General features: G+C 49.6%; 4 protein-coding genes across 6 annotated transcripts; 2 read left to right on the top strand and 2 right to left on the bottom strand.

The window, feature by feature from the left end:
* Window positions 1-24: 24 nt before the first annotated feature.
* On the top strand, window positions 25-4,283 carry LOC117895326 (intraflagellar transport protein 122 homolog). The gene is made up of 10 exons (XM_034802896.1): window positions 25-210; window positions 269-499; window positions 556-2,493; window positions 2,553-2,827; window positions 2,887-3,034; window positions 3,100-3,300; window positions 3,365-3,485; window positions 3,541-3,697; window positions 3,751-4,028; window positions 4,084-4,283. Exons 1-10 carry the CDS (start codon window positions 146-148, stop codon window positions 4,177-4,179), a joined length of 3,510 nt encoding a protein of 1,169 aa, XP_034658787.1. The 5' UTR covers window positions 25-145; the 3' UTR covers window positions 4,180-4,283.
* Window positions 4,199-6,062, bottom strand: LOC117895330 (NADPH-dependent diflavin oxidoreductase 1). Its single transcript, XM_034802902.1, has one exon. It carries the CDS (start codon window positions 6,033-6,035, stop codon window positions 4,281-4,283), a length of 1,755 nt encoding a protein of 584 aa, XP_034658793.1. The 5' UTR covers window positions 6,036-6,062; the 3' UTR covers window positions 4,199-4,280.
* A 145-nt stretch (window positions 6,063-6,207) lies between these two features.
* On the top strand, window positions 6,208-8,852 carry LOC117895332. Its single transcript, XM_034802905.1, is given in 4 exon segments — window positions 6,208-6,745; window positions 6,813-7,058; window positions 7,061-7,766; window positions 7,813-8,852. Coding segments are annotated over 4 exon segments (2,010 nt in total). The 5' UTR covers window positions 6,208-6,306; the 3' UTR covers window positions 8,432-8,852.
* On the bottom strand, window positions 8,468-13,475 carry LOC117895328. Of its 3 annotated transcripts, XM_034802898.1 has the most exons (6): window positions 13,321-13,475; window positions 13,113-13,269; window positions 11,226-11,300; window positions 10,873-11,173; window positions 10,175-10,752; window positions 8,468-10,112 (listed from the first exon to the last, which is right to left on the bottom strand). In XM_034802898.1, the coding sequence occupies exons 4-6, from the start codon at window positions 11,129-11,131 to the stop codon at window positions 8,877-8,879; spliced, it is 2,073 nt and encodes a 690-aa protein (XP_034658789.1). In that variant the 5' UTR covers window positions 11,132-11,173; window positions 11,226-11,300; window positions 13,113-13,269; window positions 13,321-13,475; the 3' UTR covers window positions 8,468-8,876. The 3 variants fall into 3 exon arrangements, with proteins under 3 accessions (XP_034658789.1, XP_034658790.1, XP_034658791.1); XM_034802899.1 differs by lacking the exons at window positions 13,113-13,269; window positions 13,321-13,475 and adding an exon at window positions 11,656-11,824; XM_034802900.1 differs by lacking the exons at window positions 13,113-13,269; window positions 13,321-13,475 and having other exon boundaries at window positions 10,175-10,719; window positions 11,226-11,359.
* Window positions 13,476-14,164: the final 689 nt, after the last annotated feature.

Here is a 14,164-nt window from a genome sequence, read left to right as displayed (position 1 = left end):
CACCTATCGATAGCCAAAAGTGTTGAAAAGCGCATTTTTTCTCGTTGTCATGGAAGCGCGGCTTGTAAACAAATCAAGAAAAACATTTTCACGGACTATACTATGCAAGCTGCAGTGAAATAGGAATCTTTTCGGCTGTGCAAAAATGCGTGGCGTCCTCAAATGGTTGGAACGCATAGAGTTCCCCAGCACCAAGGATGGGGAGACCAGGTAGAGTATTTCCAATCCAGCAACCTGTTGATTTAACTGTAAAAGCCCGTTTTTGCAGCGTACACAGCGTTTGCTACGCACCGGATGGCAGCCAATTGGTGGTCGCCGCTGGCGATCGTATACTCATCTACGATCCCACCGATGGTTCCCTGCTGAACACGCTGAAGGCACACAAGGACACGGTGAACTGTGTGGCGTATTCACGCGATGGCAAACGCTTTGCCAGCGGAGCCTCGGATAAAATGGTCATTGTATGGTCGCCGCAACTGGAAGGGATACTCAAGTACTCGTAAGTGGTGGACCCCTATGATGATTTCCAGCTCTCAACTCTTGTTTTGCATACAGGCACGGTGATTCCATACAATGCATGAGCTTCAATCCCGTCTCGCACCATTTGGCCTCCTGTTCAATGTCCGATTTTGCCTTCTGGTCAGCGGATCAGAAGGCCGTGCAAAAGTACAAAATATCTGCACGTGTGAATGGCTGCTCCTGGACAAACGATGGCCAGTATCTCATCATGGGCCTGGCCAATGGCACAATCTCCATACGCAACAAGTTGGGCGAGGAGAAGGGACGCATTGATCGGCCGGGAGGGCCCAATAGCAATGTTTTCAGTGTCCAATGCTGTCCAGCAATGGGGCCAGGAAGTGTGGACACCATTGCCGTGGTGGATTGGAGCCAGACCCTGTCATTCCACACGCTCAGCGGTCAGATGATTGGCAAGGAGCGAACCCTGGGCTTTGATCCGCTTTGCCTGCAATATTTTCCCAATGGAGAGTTCTGCTTGGTCGGTGGCTGCACGGGCGGACTGCACTTCTTCACGCGCGAGGGCATACGCTTGGGCACCCTGGGCGACAGCTTCGACACATGGATATGGTCCGTGGCACTGCATCCCAACGGGCAGTCGTATACCATAGGCTGCCAGGATGGCACGCTGGCCTGCTTCAACATAGCCTCGAGCACGGTGCACGCTCTGTACAGGGAACGCTACGCCTTTCGGGAGAACATGTGCGATGTGATCATTCAGCATCTGATTTCTGGCCAAAAGGTGCGCATCAAGTGCCGCGATCTGGTGCAGAAAATCGCCATCTATCGCAATCGTTTGGCTGTGCAGCTGCCAGAGCGTGTGGTGCTGTACGAGCTGAGCTCGAGGGAGGATCAACCGATGCACTACAAGGTCAGGGAGAAGATTCAGCAGAAGTTTGACTGCAGCCTGCTGGTGGTCTGCGGTCGCCACATTGTCCTGTGCCAGGAGAAGCGCCTGCAGTGCCTGGATTTCAGCGGCATTCTGCAGCGAGAGTGGATAATGGACTCCTTTATACGCTACATCAAGGTGACGGGCGGCCCGGTGGGACGTGAAGGCCTGATGGTGGGCCTGAAGAATGGCCAAGTATTTCGCATCTTTCTGAACAACTCTTTGCCGCTGCTAATCACGACGGCAGTGTCAGCGGTGCGCTGCTTGGACATCAATGCCAAACGCAGCAAAATCGCAGTCGTGGATGATGTGGGACGACTGGTGGTGCGGGACATTGTCAATGACACCATACTCTATCAGGATACGGGCGTGAACAGCGTCACCTGGAACACCCATCTCGACACGATGCTCTGCTACACCCACACCACGGGCGGCCTGAGTGTGCGAGTTGGAAATTTGCCGCCTCGTGCGCCGCAGAACATGCACGGCGTGGTGGTGGGACTGTGTGGGGCCACGGCCTTTTGTCTGCGTGGGAATATAATGCACAACACTCCGCTGGCCTTGGGCTCCACCATGTGGCAGTTCATTGAGGCGGGCCTGTTTGAGGAAGCCTACCAGGTGGCCTGCTTGGGCGTGACCACTAGCGACTGGGAGGGTCTGGCTCAATCCGCACTGGAAGCGCTGCACATCAATATAGCGCGGGATGCCTATGTCAAAGTGAGGAATCTGCCGTGGCTGAAGCTGATCAGCGAGCTGCGGGACCAGCAGCAACGTTCGGCCGTGCCCAAGGAGGTGCTCTTGGGCGAGAACTCCGCCTTTGCTGGCAAATTCAAGGAGGCCGCTCGCTTGTTTCTCAAATGTGGACAATCGTCGCGTGCCCTCGAGATGTACACCGATCTGCGCATGTTCGATCTGGCCCAGGAATACCTCCGAGATGGCACGGAACAGGAGAAGAAGGAATTGGTGCGCAAGCGAGCGGAATGGGCTTACTCCGTGAAGGAGCCGCGTGCTGCGGCCGAGCTGCTGCTTTCAGCTGGCGAGAATCAAAAGGCCATTGACATTGTGGCCGAGCAGGGCTGGGCAGATGTGTGAGTAGCTCCCGGTAGATACCCCTGACTGCTTACTGATTTTACTTTGCTGCCTTTAGTCTCTACGACATCGGACGTCGCCTCAGCCTGAGCGAACGCGTTGCCTTGGAATCGGTGGCACAGAATTTAAAGACTCTAAAAGCCCTGCCCCTGGCTGCGGAAATATTCAAGAAGCTCGGCGATGAGGCACAAGTGGTGCAGCTGCACGTGGAGGTGCGTGACTGGCCGGAGGCTTTTCGCTTGGCGGAATCGTTGCCACAGCTGCTGCCCACGGTGCACTATCAGCATGGACAGTGGCTGGCCGAAACGGATCAGTTTATAGAGGCACATCAGGGTGAGTCTCAGCCCACAACTAAAGTCAAACCAGAACCAAGTTTTCTTTTATTTTCTTAGCTTATCTGAAGGCGGGACGCACCAAGGAAGCCAATCGCCTGCTGAAGCAGCTGAGCATCACGGCCATTGTGGAGGAGCGCTATCTGGATGCGAGCTACTTTTACTGGCTGCTGGCCAAGCAATCTTTGGATATTTATCATGCCAAGGAGTGGGTTATTATAAACAGTCTTTGCTGCCAGAGAAAACTGTTCCTAAATCGTCTCTTTTCTGCAGCGAACAGAATCCCATAGATCATAATTTGGCGGAGTACAAGAATCATTTGCGCATTGCCAAGGTGTACTATGCGTATGCCGTGATTTATAGCTACATGAAGGAGCCCTTTACCACACACTCGCCTGTGAGCCTCTTCAATGTCAGCCGCTTTATACTCAACGAAGTGGAGCACAAGGGCGTGCCCAAGGGTGTGAGCATGTTGTAAGGCACTTAAACCCTTCTTTTGATGTGTCTCTTTGCTCATCTGTTGTACTCTCCTTTCCAGCTCTGTGCTGTTCACTTTGGCCAAGCAGGCAAAGTTTCTGCAGGCCAATAAATTGTGTTTGCTGATCAACAAGCGACTGCAGTTACTCAAACCACCAGCCGGAGTGCAGGAGCAGATTGATGTGCGTAGCAACAGAGACAGAAATCAAAGCTGCTAAACGTATTTTGTATTTGCAGTTAAATTTCTTAAACAGCAAAGCATGCAAGAGCGGCTTCAATGATCCCGAGGAGCTGCTGCCCTTGTGCTACAAGTGCTCCAACTACAGCCAACATTTGAACAGCAATTGCTGCCCCACCTGCAGGCAGGATTACATTTTCTCATTTGTTTCATTTGGTATGTGAATTCGGGCTTCCATTAGGCACCCATTGAACTTTGTTTCCCTTTAGAAATTCTACCCTTAGTACAATTCTATCCCGAAGTGGATATAACGGATGCCGAGGCTGAGCGTTTGCTGCTGGCTCCTGCCAAGCATGTGGAGGATTCGGATCCCTTCAACGAGGATGTGGCCAGTGCTTTGCCCTTGAGCTTGGATCGAAATGGGCTGCGTGCCATAGATCCCAATCATGTGCTGATACTCAAGCGGCAGGGCAAGAACATACGAAATGTTTACTATCGCAATATATTGCCCGATCTGCAGGTCACCTACTGTCCGCAGTGTTTGCTGGTAAGTGTTATCCACAGAGCAAATAGAGGAGCAAATATAATCACTTCCTTTGCAGCTCTTCTATGCCGAGGACTTTGAGCTGCAGGTGCTGCAAAAGGGCTACTGTCCGTTCTGTCACACATCCTCGGAGAAGCTGCTGGAAGACTTTTGAGCATGCTCAAAACACTCTGTTTATAGATTTAAGTTATAATTTCCGTCCAAAATTGTACAAATAGGAACACACATACGAAAGTACAAGCTAAAAAGTTGACTTTACGCCCACGTCTCCTCCTGATATCTTCGCTGCTTGATCATCAGATCCACATAGTCGCCCTGGCCGCCTAGGATTTCAATGAATGCATCCCGCACTGACTTGGGCATGTTGTTGGAATTACCCGCCACATAAATATGCGCATTCTGCTCCAGGATTAGTTGCGCCAAGCGTTGGCCACATTTCTGTATCTGATGCTGCACATAAACCTTGCGATCCTCGTCCCGTGAGAAGGCATAATGCACCTCCACCAGCTTGCCCTTTGTCCAGGCTTCAAAGTCTTCTTGGAAATGGAAATCTGCCGCTCTGTTGCGGCAGCCAAAGAACACAACAAGTGGACCAATGCGTGCGCCCTTCGACTGTGCATGCAATCGCTGCTGAATGATGCTGCGGAAGGGTGCAATGCCAGTGCCAGGTCCAACCATAATCAGTGGCACAGCCAGATCCTGCGGCCACACCATTGTGCCTCGCTTCACAATGCCACAGATTTCCACGCCTGGGGACAAGTTTTTCAGCCAGTTGGAGCACAGGCCGAGGCGCGGCGTCTGCAAAATGGTCTTGTATTGGACTACAGCCACGAGCAAGTCCAGCGTGGAGGCGGACACATCAGAGGCGATGGAGAAACTGCGCGGTTGAATCAGTGGCATCATCTCAAAGAGCTGCGAGAGCGTCAGCTTGGAGCTCGCATGCCGGAAATCCTGCAAAACCTCTAGCACATTGCGCCGTGGACGATTCACATAGGCCACCAGATCGTCAATGGCTTCAGCGGAGCAGAATTCAGCGAGTTTCTCGCTCTCCATCTCATCGCTGCAATTGTGGCCCAGCACCTCAAAGAAACGTTGCCTTGGCTTGGCGTTCAGATCCCACACATATTTGGCTGCATGCGCGAGCGTTATGGGCGTGGCAAAGGCCTTGGGCAGCGGCATGTCTGGGTAGGCAGCCAGCACCTCCACGACGGTTTCCTCATCAAAGTTCAGTTTGTGTTCCCTCAGCAGCTCGAAGAATGCAGACACCGCTTCATCGCTGTTCTGTGGCTGCACGTCGAGCACATCGCCAGGCTCCCAGCTGAGATTTACACTCAAAGATTCGAGCCTCAGAAAGCGCACATCCTGAAAGTGACTCTCCGCTGTTGTCCTCACATTGTCGACCAGCTTGAAGGTGTGACACTGTTGCTTCTGTGTCCAGGAAAGTTGCTCCAGCCTCACAGTCAAGGACACAGAGCCAGGCAGCTCTTTTATCAGCCACTTGCTCACAGTCTTGTTTGCCCCGCCGTTCTGTGTGCTTTCGTCTATGCCAAGGGATGACTTTAGTGACGTCCAGAGATCCCTTGTCCAGCTGAGGGAAACACCCAAATGGCCATAGTCATGCTGATCGTCACACAAGCCCAGAGGACACACAGAGGTGGCTCCTAGGTTCTGTAGCCGCTTGCTTAGCTTCTTGGCGGCGTAATTGAACTTTGGATAGCTGGAGTCTCCGAGGCCCAGGCACGCGAACTGCAGTCCCTGCAATGACTGGGCTGGCAAGCTACGTTTCAGCAGGAAACGCCAGGCCTGCTTCATGTTGTCCGGCTCTACACCATCGCCAGTAGTGGCCACCACGAACACCACCAGCCGCTCCTCGATGAGCTGCTGCATGTCGTAGTCCTCGAAGGAAAGAACCGGCCCGTGGAAGCCCAGTGGTCGCGACTCTCGCCAGATTTGCTCGGCCACGTCCTGGGCAGTGCCGGTTTGGCTGCCATAGAGAACCAATAGCCTCATTTCACTTCAAAACGATAATATTTATAACAATAACAACAACAATTTTTAGAACAGTGTTCGAAACTACACGTTTGGATTAACACATCAAGGAACATGTTTGTTGTATTCGGTATATTTACGGTATATTTTTTCGAGGGTTCATGCGGCATACTTTATCGATAAATCTGCATAAACACCGATAACACCAATCAAGAAAAACAAATAAAAAAATTAAGTTTTGTTTTTAGCGAAAACAAAGCGGAGCAATGGGCAGTTGAGCAATATATCGCCCATGGAATCTCTTGTTGAAGGACTGCAAGCTCCAGAGATGGCCACAGGAGACGGCCAGGAGCCAGGGGGCAGTGCCACCGGCTTGGTGTTCTGCACGGTGTGTGCTGCTCCCTTTAAAAATGTGACAGACTGCCTGGCCCACGAGTTGCACAAGCACAAGAACACAAACAAGCCGCAGAAGAAATTTCGCAAGAAAATTAACGCGCTGACCAAGCAGTTTAACAGCGAAGAAACGCAAAGCGAACGCAGCAAGTTGCAGGAGGCGCTGGACAAGACACAGGACGGGCAGTACCTGGAGACAATATTGAATCGCTATGCGGCTGACTTGAGACGACTCGATTGCTGTTATGCCACTGTGCGCAGCTGCTTTGAGAGGGAAAAGGCACTAAAAGTGGAAGTGTTTCCCTTTGGCTCGCTGGTCACCGGACTGGCCTTGGAGGGTGAGCGCCCATATGCCTTGTGTGTCGCCTGCTAAACTAAAGATTTCTCTCCTCTCTCTTCGTTTAGATAGCGACATTGACTTGTATCTAGAGTCCACAGATGAAAACGTCAACTGCCCCCAGCGGCTCTTCAAGAAGGTGCTGAGAGTCTTGCACCGTTCGGTAAGCTTTACCGAAATCATAAACGTTCGACATGCCCGTGTGCCCATTATTCGCTGCAAGCATCAAGTGACGGGCCTCAACATAGACATCAATATGAGCAATCCCAACAGCACCTTCAACTCTCGCTTCATACGCGAGCTAATGCTGCGGAACCCAAACTTCGGCAGCTTGCGCTGTTCCTCAAAATCTGGGGAAAGAAGGTGAAAGTCGTTCGCATGGGTGGCATGAGCAGCTACTGCCTGTTCAGCGTTCTCCTCGTGAATCTTCAAATGCGCAACTTGTTGCCATCCATCAGGGAACTGCAGGCGCATGTCGAACCCATCTCCGTCAAAGGAGTCAACTACGCGTACAGCATGGAGCGAGTGCCGCCACTGCCTGCCCAGGTGTCCACGCTCGACTTAATCGGAGACTTTTTTGCGTTCTGTACCAGCATAGAATTCGAGAAGAAACTTTTGTCACCGTTTCTGGGCGGTGCAGTGGACAAGGTGGAAACTTTGGGCACACCTGGCGGCTTTCCGGAGTACGAAGAGCAATTGCTTGCCCTTCAGGAAGAGCTAGGCGAAGCGCCTGATAAATTTCACTTGGATCGTACGGTATGCGTGCAGGATCCCTTCGAGCTGGCACGCAATGTGGCAAAGAACATATCACAAACAGATTTTCTGTACATCAAACAATGCCTGCATATGGCTGCACAGGCATTTAAGAATCGAGAGCTACGAGCAGCGCCAAATAAACTCTATGATTACCTGCTCTTCGGCCTTGGAGACAAAATGGCATTGGAGAAGACATTGCATCGGCCAACGCCAGCCAAAAAGTACAAGGGGAATGCAGCTCCAGCAGAACAGAAATGGAAAATGAAGTAAAGACGACTGAACAGCAGCCACCAGCAGTGGCGCAAGCAGAAGACGTCAAAGATCCACCAAAGCATGAGAAACTCTGCTTGGATGTTCCCTGGCGTGCCTGCCGGAAACAAAGCGCACGCACTTGATCCTGCCCAGCAAGAATGATCTCAAGAGCTTGCGCCCCGTTCTGCTCAGCCAAAACATTGAAGAAAACCAAACAATTTATTACTACTGGCTGCTCTGCTATGTGGACACCATAAAGAATGTCCTCACGGAGATCTTTGCGCTTGACCTGGAGCTGGAGGACTCACAGGAGCCGTGCTACCACAAATGGCTGATGCGTAGCACAGTGGACACCTGGACAGGACGCGTGAGTAAGCTGAGCCAGCCGGGCCAGTACTTTGATATGCACAAGCAGCAGACTGACGAGATGCTAAAGACGCGCAGCGGTAAGCCACAGCATGCGGTTAGCTTCGAGGGCTACTTCTCCCTGCGCGCCACCGAAGACTACAAAAACTTGGAACTGGTGGTGGAAGCGTGCCCTGAGCACATCAATGAAATGCAGCGCCAAGGCTCGATTACAAAACTCTTCAAGGCACTGAAGGATCTGCTGTCGAAGTACACGTTCCAGGAGAAGCTGCGCAAGTGGGATATTTGCAGTGTGGGCACAGTGGATACGTAGTCCAAAAATGCTACAATTGACCTCCAATAAGTGTATTATTTTGATATACATATATATTTGAGACTCGCTTTTAATTTATGAAATTGGACTATTAACAAAGAGTAACAAGAGTAAAGACACTACCAGCCAGTAGACACTCGCTATTAGCCACTAACGAGACACAAACATCCAACGAGTATTTCTAACTGCTTATAAAATTAAGTTTAGTTTGGCAAGAGATTCACTTAAGAGCATAATTCAGGAGAATCAATCTACTAAAAAGATATAGTTATATATACATGGACTATATATATGTACAATGGAAACCCACCAAAGGGGCTAGGACAACTACGACTAGCTTAAGCAATCTATGTACATGTGTATTATCAGGTAATATACCAGATTCGAATCTGTTTAACGGCACTTGGGGCTAGCTTGAATATATTTAAGTCTCCTCCTTTCTAAACTATCCTTTTTTGTGCTTCCAGCAATAGCAATATTTCTTGGCAGCCGAATCCTGTATGCAATCGGACTCGTTAATGTACATGTTGAGGCGACTGACAGAACCCGTCACCGTCATGCTGTTGTCCGTCTGATTGTGCCGCACCGTGGCCTCGAACAAGCCATTGCTGGGCGATGCAACCAACGTCAGGCGCACCGTTCGCATGTTCTCCGGATCGAGGGCATTGCGATGTGCCTGATAGGCGGACTTGACAACGGACAGCGTGAGCGGCGCACAGAGCTTGGCCAGCGTTCCGTTGCGGAAGCTGTGCACAAACTGATTGATGTGGCTGACAACGCGCATCGCTAGGAGTCGCGTCTCCTTGGAACTGGTGGAGATTTTGTCATACGACCAGCAGGTGCACCAGTGATCCTCGATGCCCACATCCGCACAGGAACGTTGCTCCGGCACGGGCAACAGCAGACTCTGACACTGCGGGCAGGAGGGCGCTGTTCCCAGCGACTCCAGGCCATTCGTTCGCCCGGACATGGCGAGTATGTGCTTCAGTGTCATGTGTAGATCATACGGCGTGGTCAGACGATTGCGATTCAGGCGCAGCGCTTCAACGAGCTGTGGCTGTGACTGCCGCAGACCTGCTGGCAGCCATATGAACATCGCAGGCAGTCGCTCCTCCAGATGCCCCGACCAGGTGCTGCGCGTGGGTCCAAACCGCAGCCCGTGATCGCTGAAGAACACTACCACACTGTTGTCCATCGTGCCCTGGCGCACCAGACGCTCCAAATACCGCACCATGTACGCATCCATGCTGCTCGTCTGCGAGATGTCGCTGTGGCTGTGCGTGTTCGTCCAGAAGAAGCCAAAGTAGGTGTCGTTCAGGAAGCGACGCGTAAACTCCAGCGCATAGTCGTACACATGCTCCGCCGCTGTCTCATAGCCCAGGCAGTGCGGCAATCCCATGACTATCGTGCGCTGCAGCTTGTCCTCAGCAGCGGTCAGATATGGCCGCAGATAGTAGTCCACTGGCGGCTTGACGAAACCCTCTTTGAGGTAGTTGAAAGTGTTGATCTTGATGGCATCCTCCCCGTAGGCTGTCACATAGCCATGCTGCTCGTACAGATTCCAGATGAAGCTGCACTTTTCCAGGCCACCCACCTCGTACGGGGAGCACTCCTTGTTCGCGCTCTTCAGATCATAGCCAGTGGCCAGGGCCATGATGTTGGGAAATGTATTGTCATCCACCTAACAGGAAGGAGAGTGAGATTAGAGCTGTTCTTTATGCACTTGGAAGTGGTTTATGTTACCTTATTGTATCCCGCCAGCTCAAACCATCCATTGTCGTACAAATACTGCGCTGTCTTGGGCATGGCACGTATGAGATTCGCACGCGAAATGCTGTCAATGCCGAGCATCAGCACGCTGGGTGGCCGCTGCTGCTCCTTTTTCTTCAGTCGCTGCTGCACGGACTTCTTCACGGGTATCGTGGCATGGCCATTGATGTAGATCTCCCCAGCATCCGAAGTGCACTTCACAATGATCCCTTCGACCGCGTTGGGCAGCACTGCCTTGTGTATGAAGCGCTGGCACTTGGAATATGACACCTCGGTCTCGTTCACACGGTGCACCTCCATATAGCAGCAATGGATCGACGAGCCCACATTGTAGCGCGTGAAGGCTGTGCCATTGATGCTGAGCACATAGCTCTGGGATTGCTCATTGAACTGCACATTGGTGAGGGGCGGCAGCTTTTTGCAGGGCACGTACTTGACGCGCTTAAAGTGGCGCATGACTTCGGCCTTGTACGGATCTACCTCTTTGATCTGGCAGGAATTGCTGTACACGAGGAAGCCTTTCGGCACAAAGGGAACATTTTCAATCAGCTCTACACGGGATACACACAGTGGACACACAACAGGAAACACAACATGAAGGATAAACAAACAGAAACGGAAACAAAACATAAAAAAAGCAACAGAAAAGACATGCGACTGGCGACACTCACCATCCATGCCAGGCACATCGGAGACATGATGGACCGTGTAGTAGTTGTCGTTGTGCAGCGCATCTATGTCCAGCACATTCACCCACTCCGGCCGACCGATGAGGAAGTAGCAGAAGATCAGCGCCACAATAAGTCCGAGTAGCGATTTCCTGCGCAGCAGGCAGCTCCAAGGCATCGATCGAACCTTTGAACCTTTGGCCATGTGCACGACCAGCCGCTCCGTCTCTGCGGTGTCACAGAGCAAACGTTTGTCAGCCATAACATGCAGTCGGCCTCTTCTGCCGATAGTTCTCAAGTGTGACTGCAAACAGTACATTAATGTATATCCAGTGCCAGCAAAGGTGGGGACTTACCCAATGACAATGATTACTATTTCAAAGCTGACTCTGCTTGAACTCTATCCTATCCAGCTGTTGCGGCATCCGACACTGAAATTAAGCGGAAATCGCTGACCAATGAGTTCCTTGACACGGCAAACGAACCACAAATACGATTCGAATTCTAAACTCTGCATTCGTTCTCCGGATTCATTCATGATATTTCCGTTTTGTAAACAAATTCTTGGATTGTTGCACATTGTTCACTGGTTCACTGGATGGCACTGGTATGTGCCAATTTATTTATTTGTTTATTATTTTATTTAGATAATTGAAACGCTTGAAGACTGCCCATCTGACCATATGTTTTTGCTTTGTTTACGCAGGGATTTCCTCTTGGCACTCGCCCTGCCCAGAACGCTTGTTCCGTCAAGAGGGAATATAAATAAATACGTTCGGTATTAACCTTGGCTGTGGCCCAATGAGGGGAAAATGAATTTAATCGAATTGCAGTGTCCGCGCTTAGTTGCATCGAAAGCGAAACATCAGCAGCAGAGGTAGCAGCAGCGATACCGCACCCGACGGCGAATCGTTCGCGAGTGTGACGTAGCCCCACAAACCATGGGAATGGGTATGGGAATGGGGAAATGATGGTTGGCTTTGCTTGATGAGTGTTGCTGCTGTGGGTCTGCTGTGCTTTGCTGCTGCTGTCTACTCTGTGTAGTGTTTGGTGTGCTGTGTTCGGCATCCATCGATCACGAAGCGCTGCTGCGCCGCTCATTAGTTTTTCATTTTTGCATTATCGTGTTATATCATTGTTTAGATTTAACTTGTCTATTGCATGAGATGAGTCTTACAGCTGTCCAAATATAATTATACACATTTTTTTGTACACTGTCTTCCTCTTTTTTCAACACAATTTTTGATTTATAACTTGATGGACCAACCACAGGCAAAGCTGTTTTTGTGGTACACCCCCTCCGATCATACGAATAATCTCGCTTAGGCATGGCCTTCAGTTGGTTTTGTGGACTATAGTTCTGCGGGTAGCGATAATGATGTATAATTTGTATGTATGAGTCTCTGTGCGCTTAGAATTTCATTTAATTTGAAGCACAAAACGGAAACACAAAAGATAAAATTCTTGAATATTAGCTAGAGCAAATTGAGAAATATTCTAGAGCAAATGTCTGCCCATGATTATTGTTTATCTAAAGAACTTTCACTGTGGCCGAATTGATTCATCTAAAAATCTCACTTTTATGCACGACACTCGACCGAGGCTTTGCTCCATTTCGCACCTTTAACTAATTTAATTGACACTTTTGTGACTGTGCAAACGAATGCTGTAGTGCTCTATGGGCAGAGGGGCTTCAATAAATTAGAAAAAGCTTGAAAAGTGTCCCATCATAAAAACTAAAATGATTCTCACGTCAACTCGTAATAGCATTTAACGACTGCCTGCTTGTGCATATCCATAGAAAATGTATAGAAATTTAAATTTGAATGCAGTTGAGTCAGCTTTTGAGGGACATAAAAAATATATATAAATAAAAAATATAATGGATATTCCGAGTGGGGAACGGTTGAAGGGCGAATGACGTGCATTGGGTGCACACGTATATGCACTTCTGTGCAAGTGTTGTATCGAATCGAGGACACTTTGGGCACACACAGAGAGAAGTAGAAAAGCAAGCCCTGGGGGAAGACTGTGTCAAGTTCCATTGAGGCGCTGCAGTGTCAGCGTTAAAAATGCAATCATTTGGCTAGCACACAACAGATACACATACAGATACGGGATACACACACACAGATACACACACACTTGGAGAACTTTTGCGTCTTTTGTCATCACTTTGACGCTGTGTAGCGGGGGGACGCAACTGAAGATTCATCTAATATTCTGGCACTTCTTGCACTCACTTGGACTCATCGCTGTATTGATTGCTGCAGCTGCAAATATTTACACCATGAGTTGTGTGTGAAATCTAATGCGGATTCGTTGTGGCTCGTTGTGTTGTCCTGTTGTTCCTGCTGCGGTGCCTGGCGCACGGATAATACTGCAGTTCGCCGCGTATGCCTGAAAGTATGCAATGTTTATTTGCCAATTGCCTCACAGTTTGACACTCACTGAGACTGCGCAGACACTACGAGTACTCGAGAGATATTCTCTGGCAAATAAATGCCTTTTGGCACGTGCTGCAAACGAGACTTTTGCTTCGCTATTTTACACTTCACTTCCCTCTCTGTTATTTGCTTTTTTATTCAACCACCCTCCTACTCACTCTCTCTTCAGGCTTGCTCTCTCTGTGGCCCTCTCTCTGGCTATACGCACTACACACACTTGTTGGCTGCCTTAATGTGCAAAAACGGGCTGTGTGGGTGTGAAATGTAAGGCATTTATTCGCCCAGTATTTTGCCCAAAATTATCACACGTTGTCTGTCGTTTTGTTTACACAAAAAGCGACAAGGTCGCGCCAATGTGTTAAGATGTAACAGCAAAACGGAAGAAAAGCAATGCAAAGCGTGAGAAAACAAACAGCACAGCGCAAACAGCACACACAAAACGTTGAAATTTGCCAGCTTTTGCGTGCCAAAACGTTGATACCCTTGGCGGCTAATTGCTGCTACATATGTGGGCTGTGTGCTTTGGTTATTGTTTTTAGTTTATGCTTTAGGTACTGCCAATAATTGCATTTTAAAACGTTAATAATTGCAACTCAAATTCTCACTTAGATTTGTTACCTTATCGTTGGGTGTCCAAACGTCTGTTAAAGCTTATTATGCTCTATGAAACTTGAAAAAATAACACGGTATGCGCAAAGCACACAAACAAAACAATTACGCCGGCAAAGAAAGAGTGAGAGAGAGAGAACGCGATAGAGACACAGAAGGAACTTGGATAAGGAAGCAAAGACGCAGCAGCACCGTAAGCGAATAATTATTCCACATTACATTAATGAATTGTTTAATAT

The sequence above is a fragment of the Drosophila subobscura genome, chromosome J (genome assembly GCF_008121235.1).
Source record: "Drosophila subobscura isolate 14011-0131.10 chromosome J, UCBerk_Dsub_1.0, whole genome shotgun sequence".
Classification (NCBI taxonomy): Eukaryota; Metazoa; Arthropoda; class Insecta; order Diptera; family Drosophilidae; genus Drosophila; species Drosophila subobscura.
Note: the sequence above shows the minus strand (reverse complement) of the source record. Positions and strands in the feature narration are given on the sequence as shown.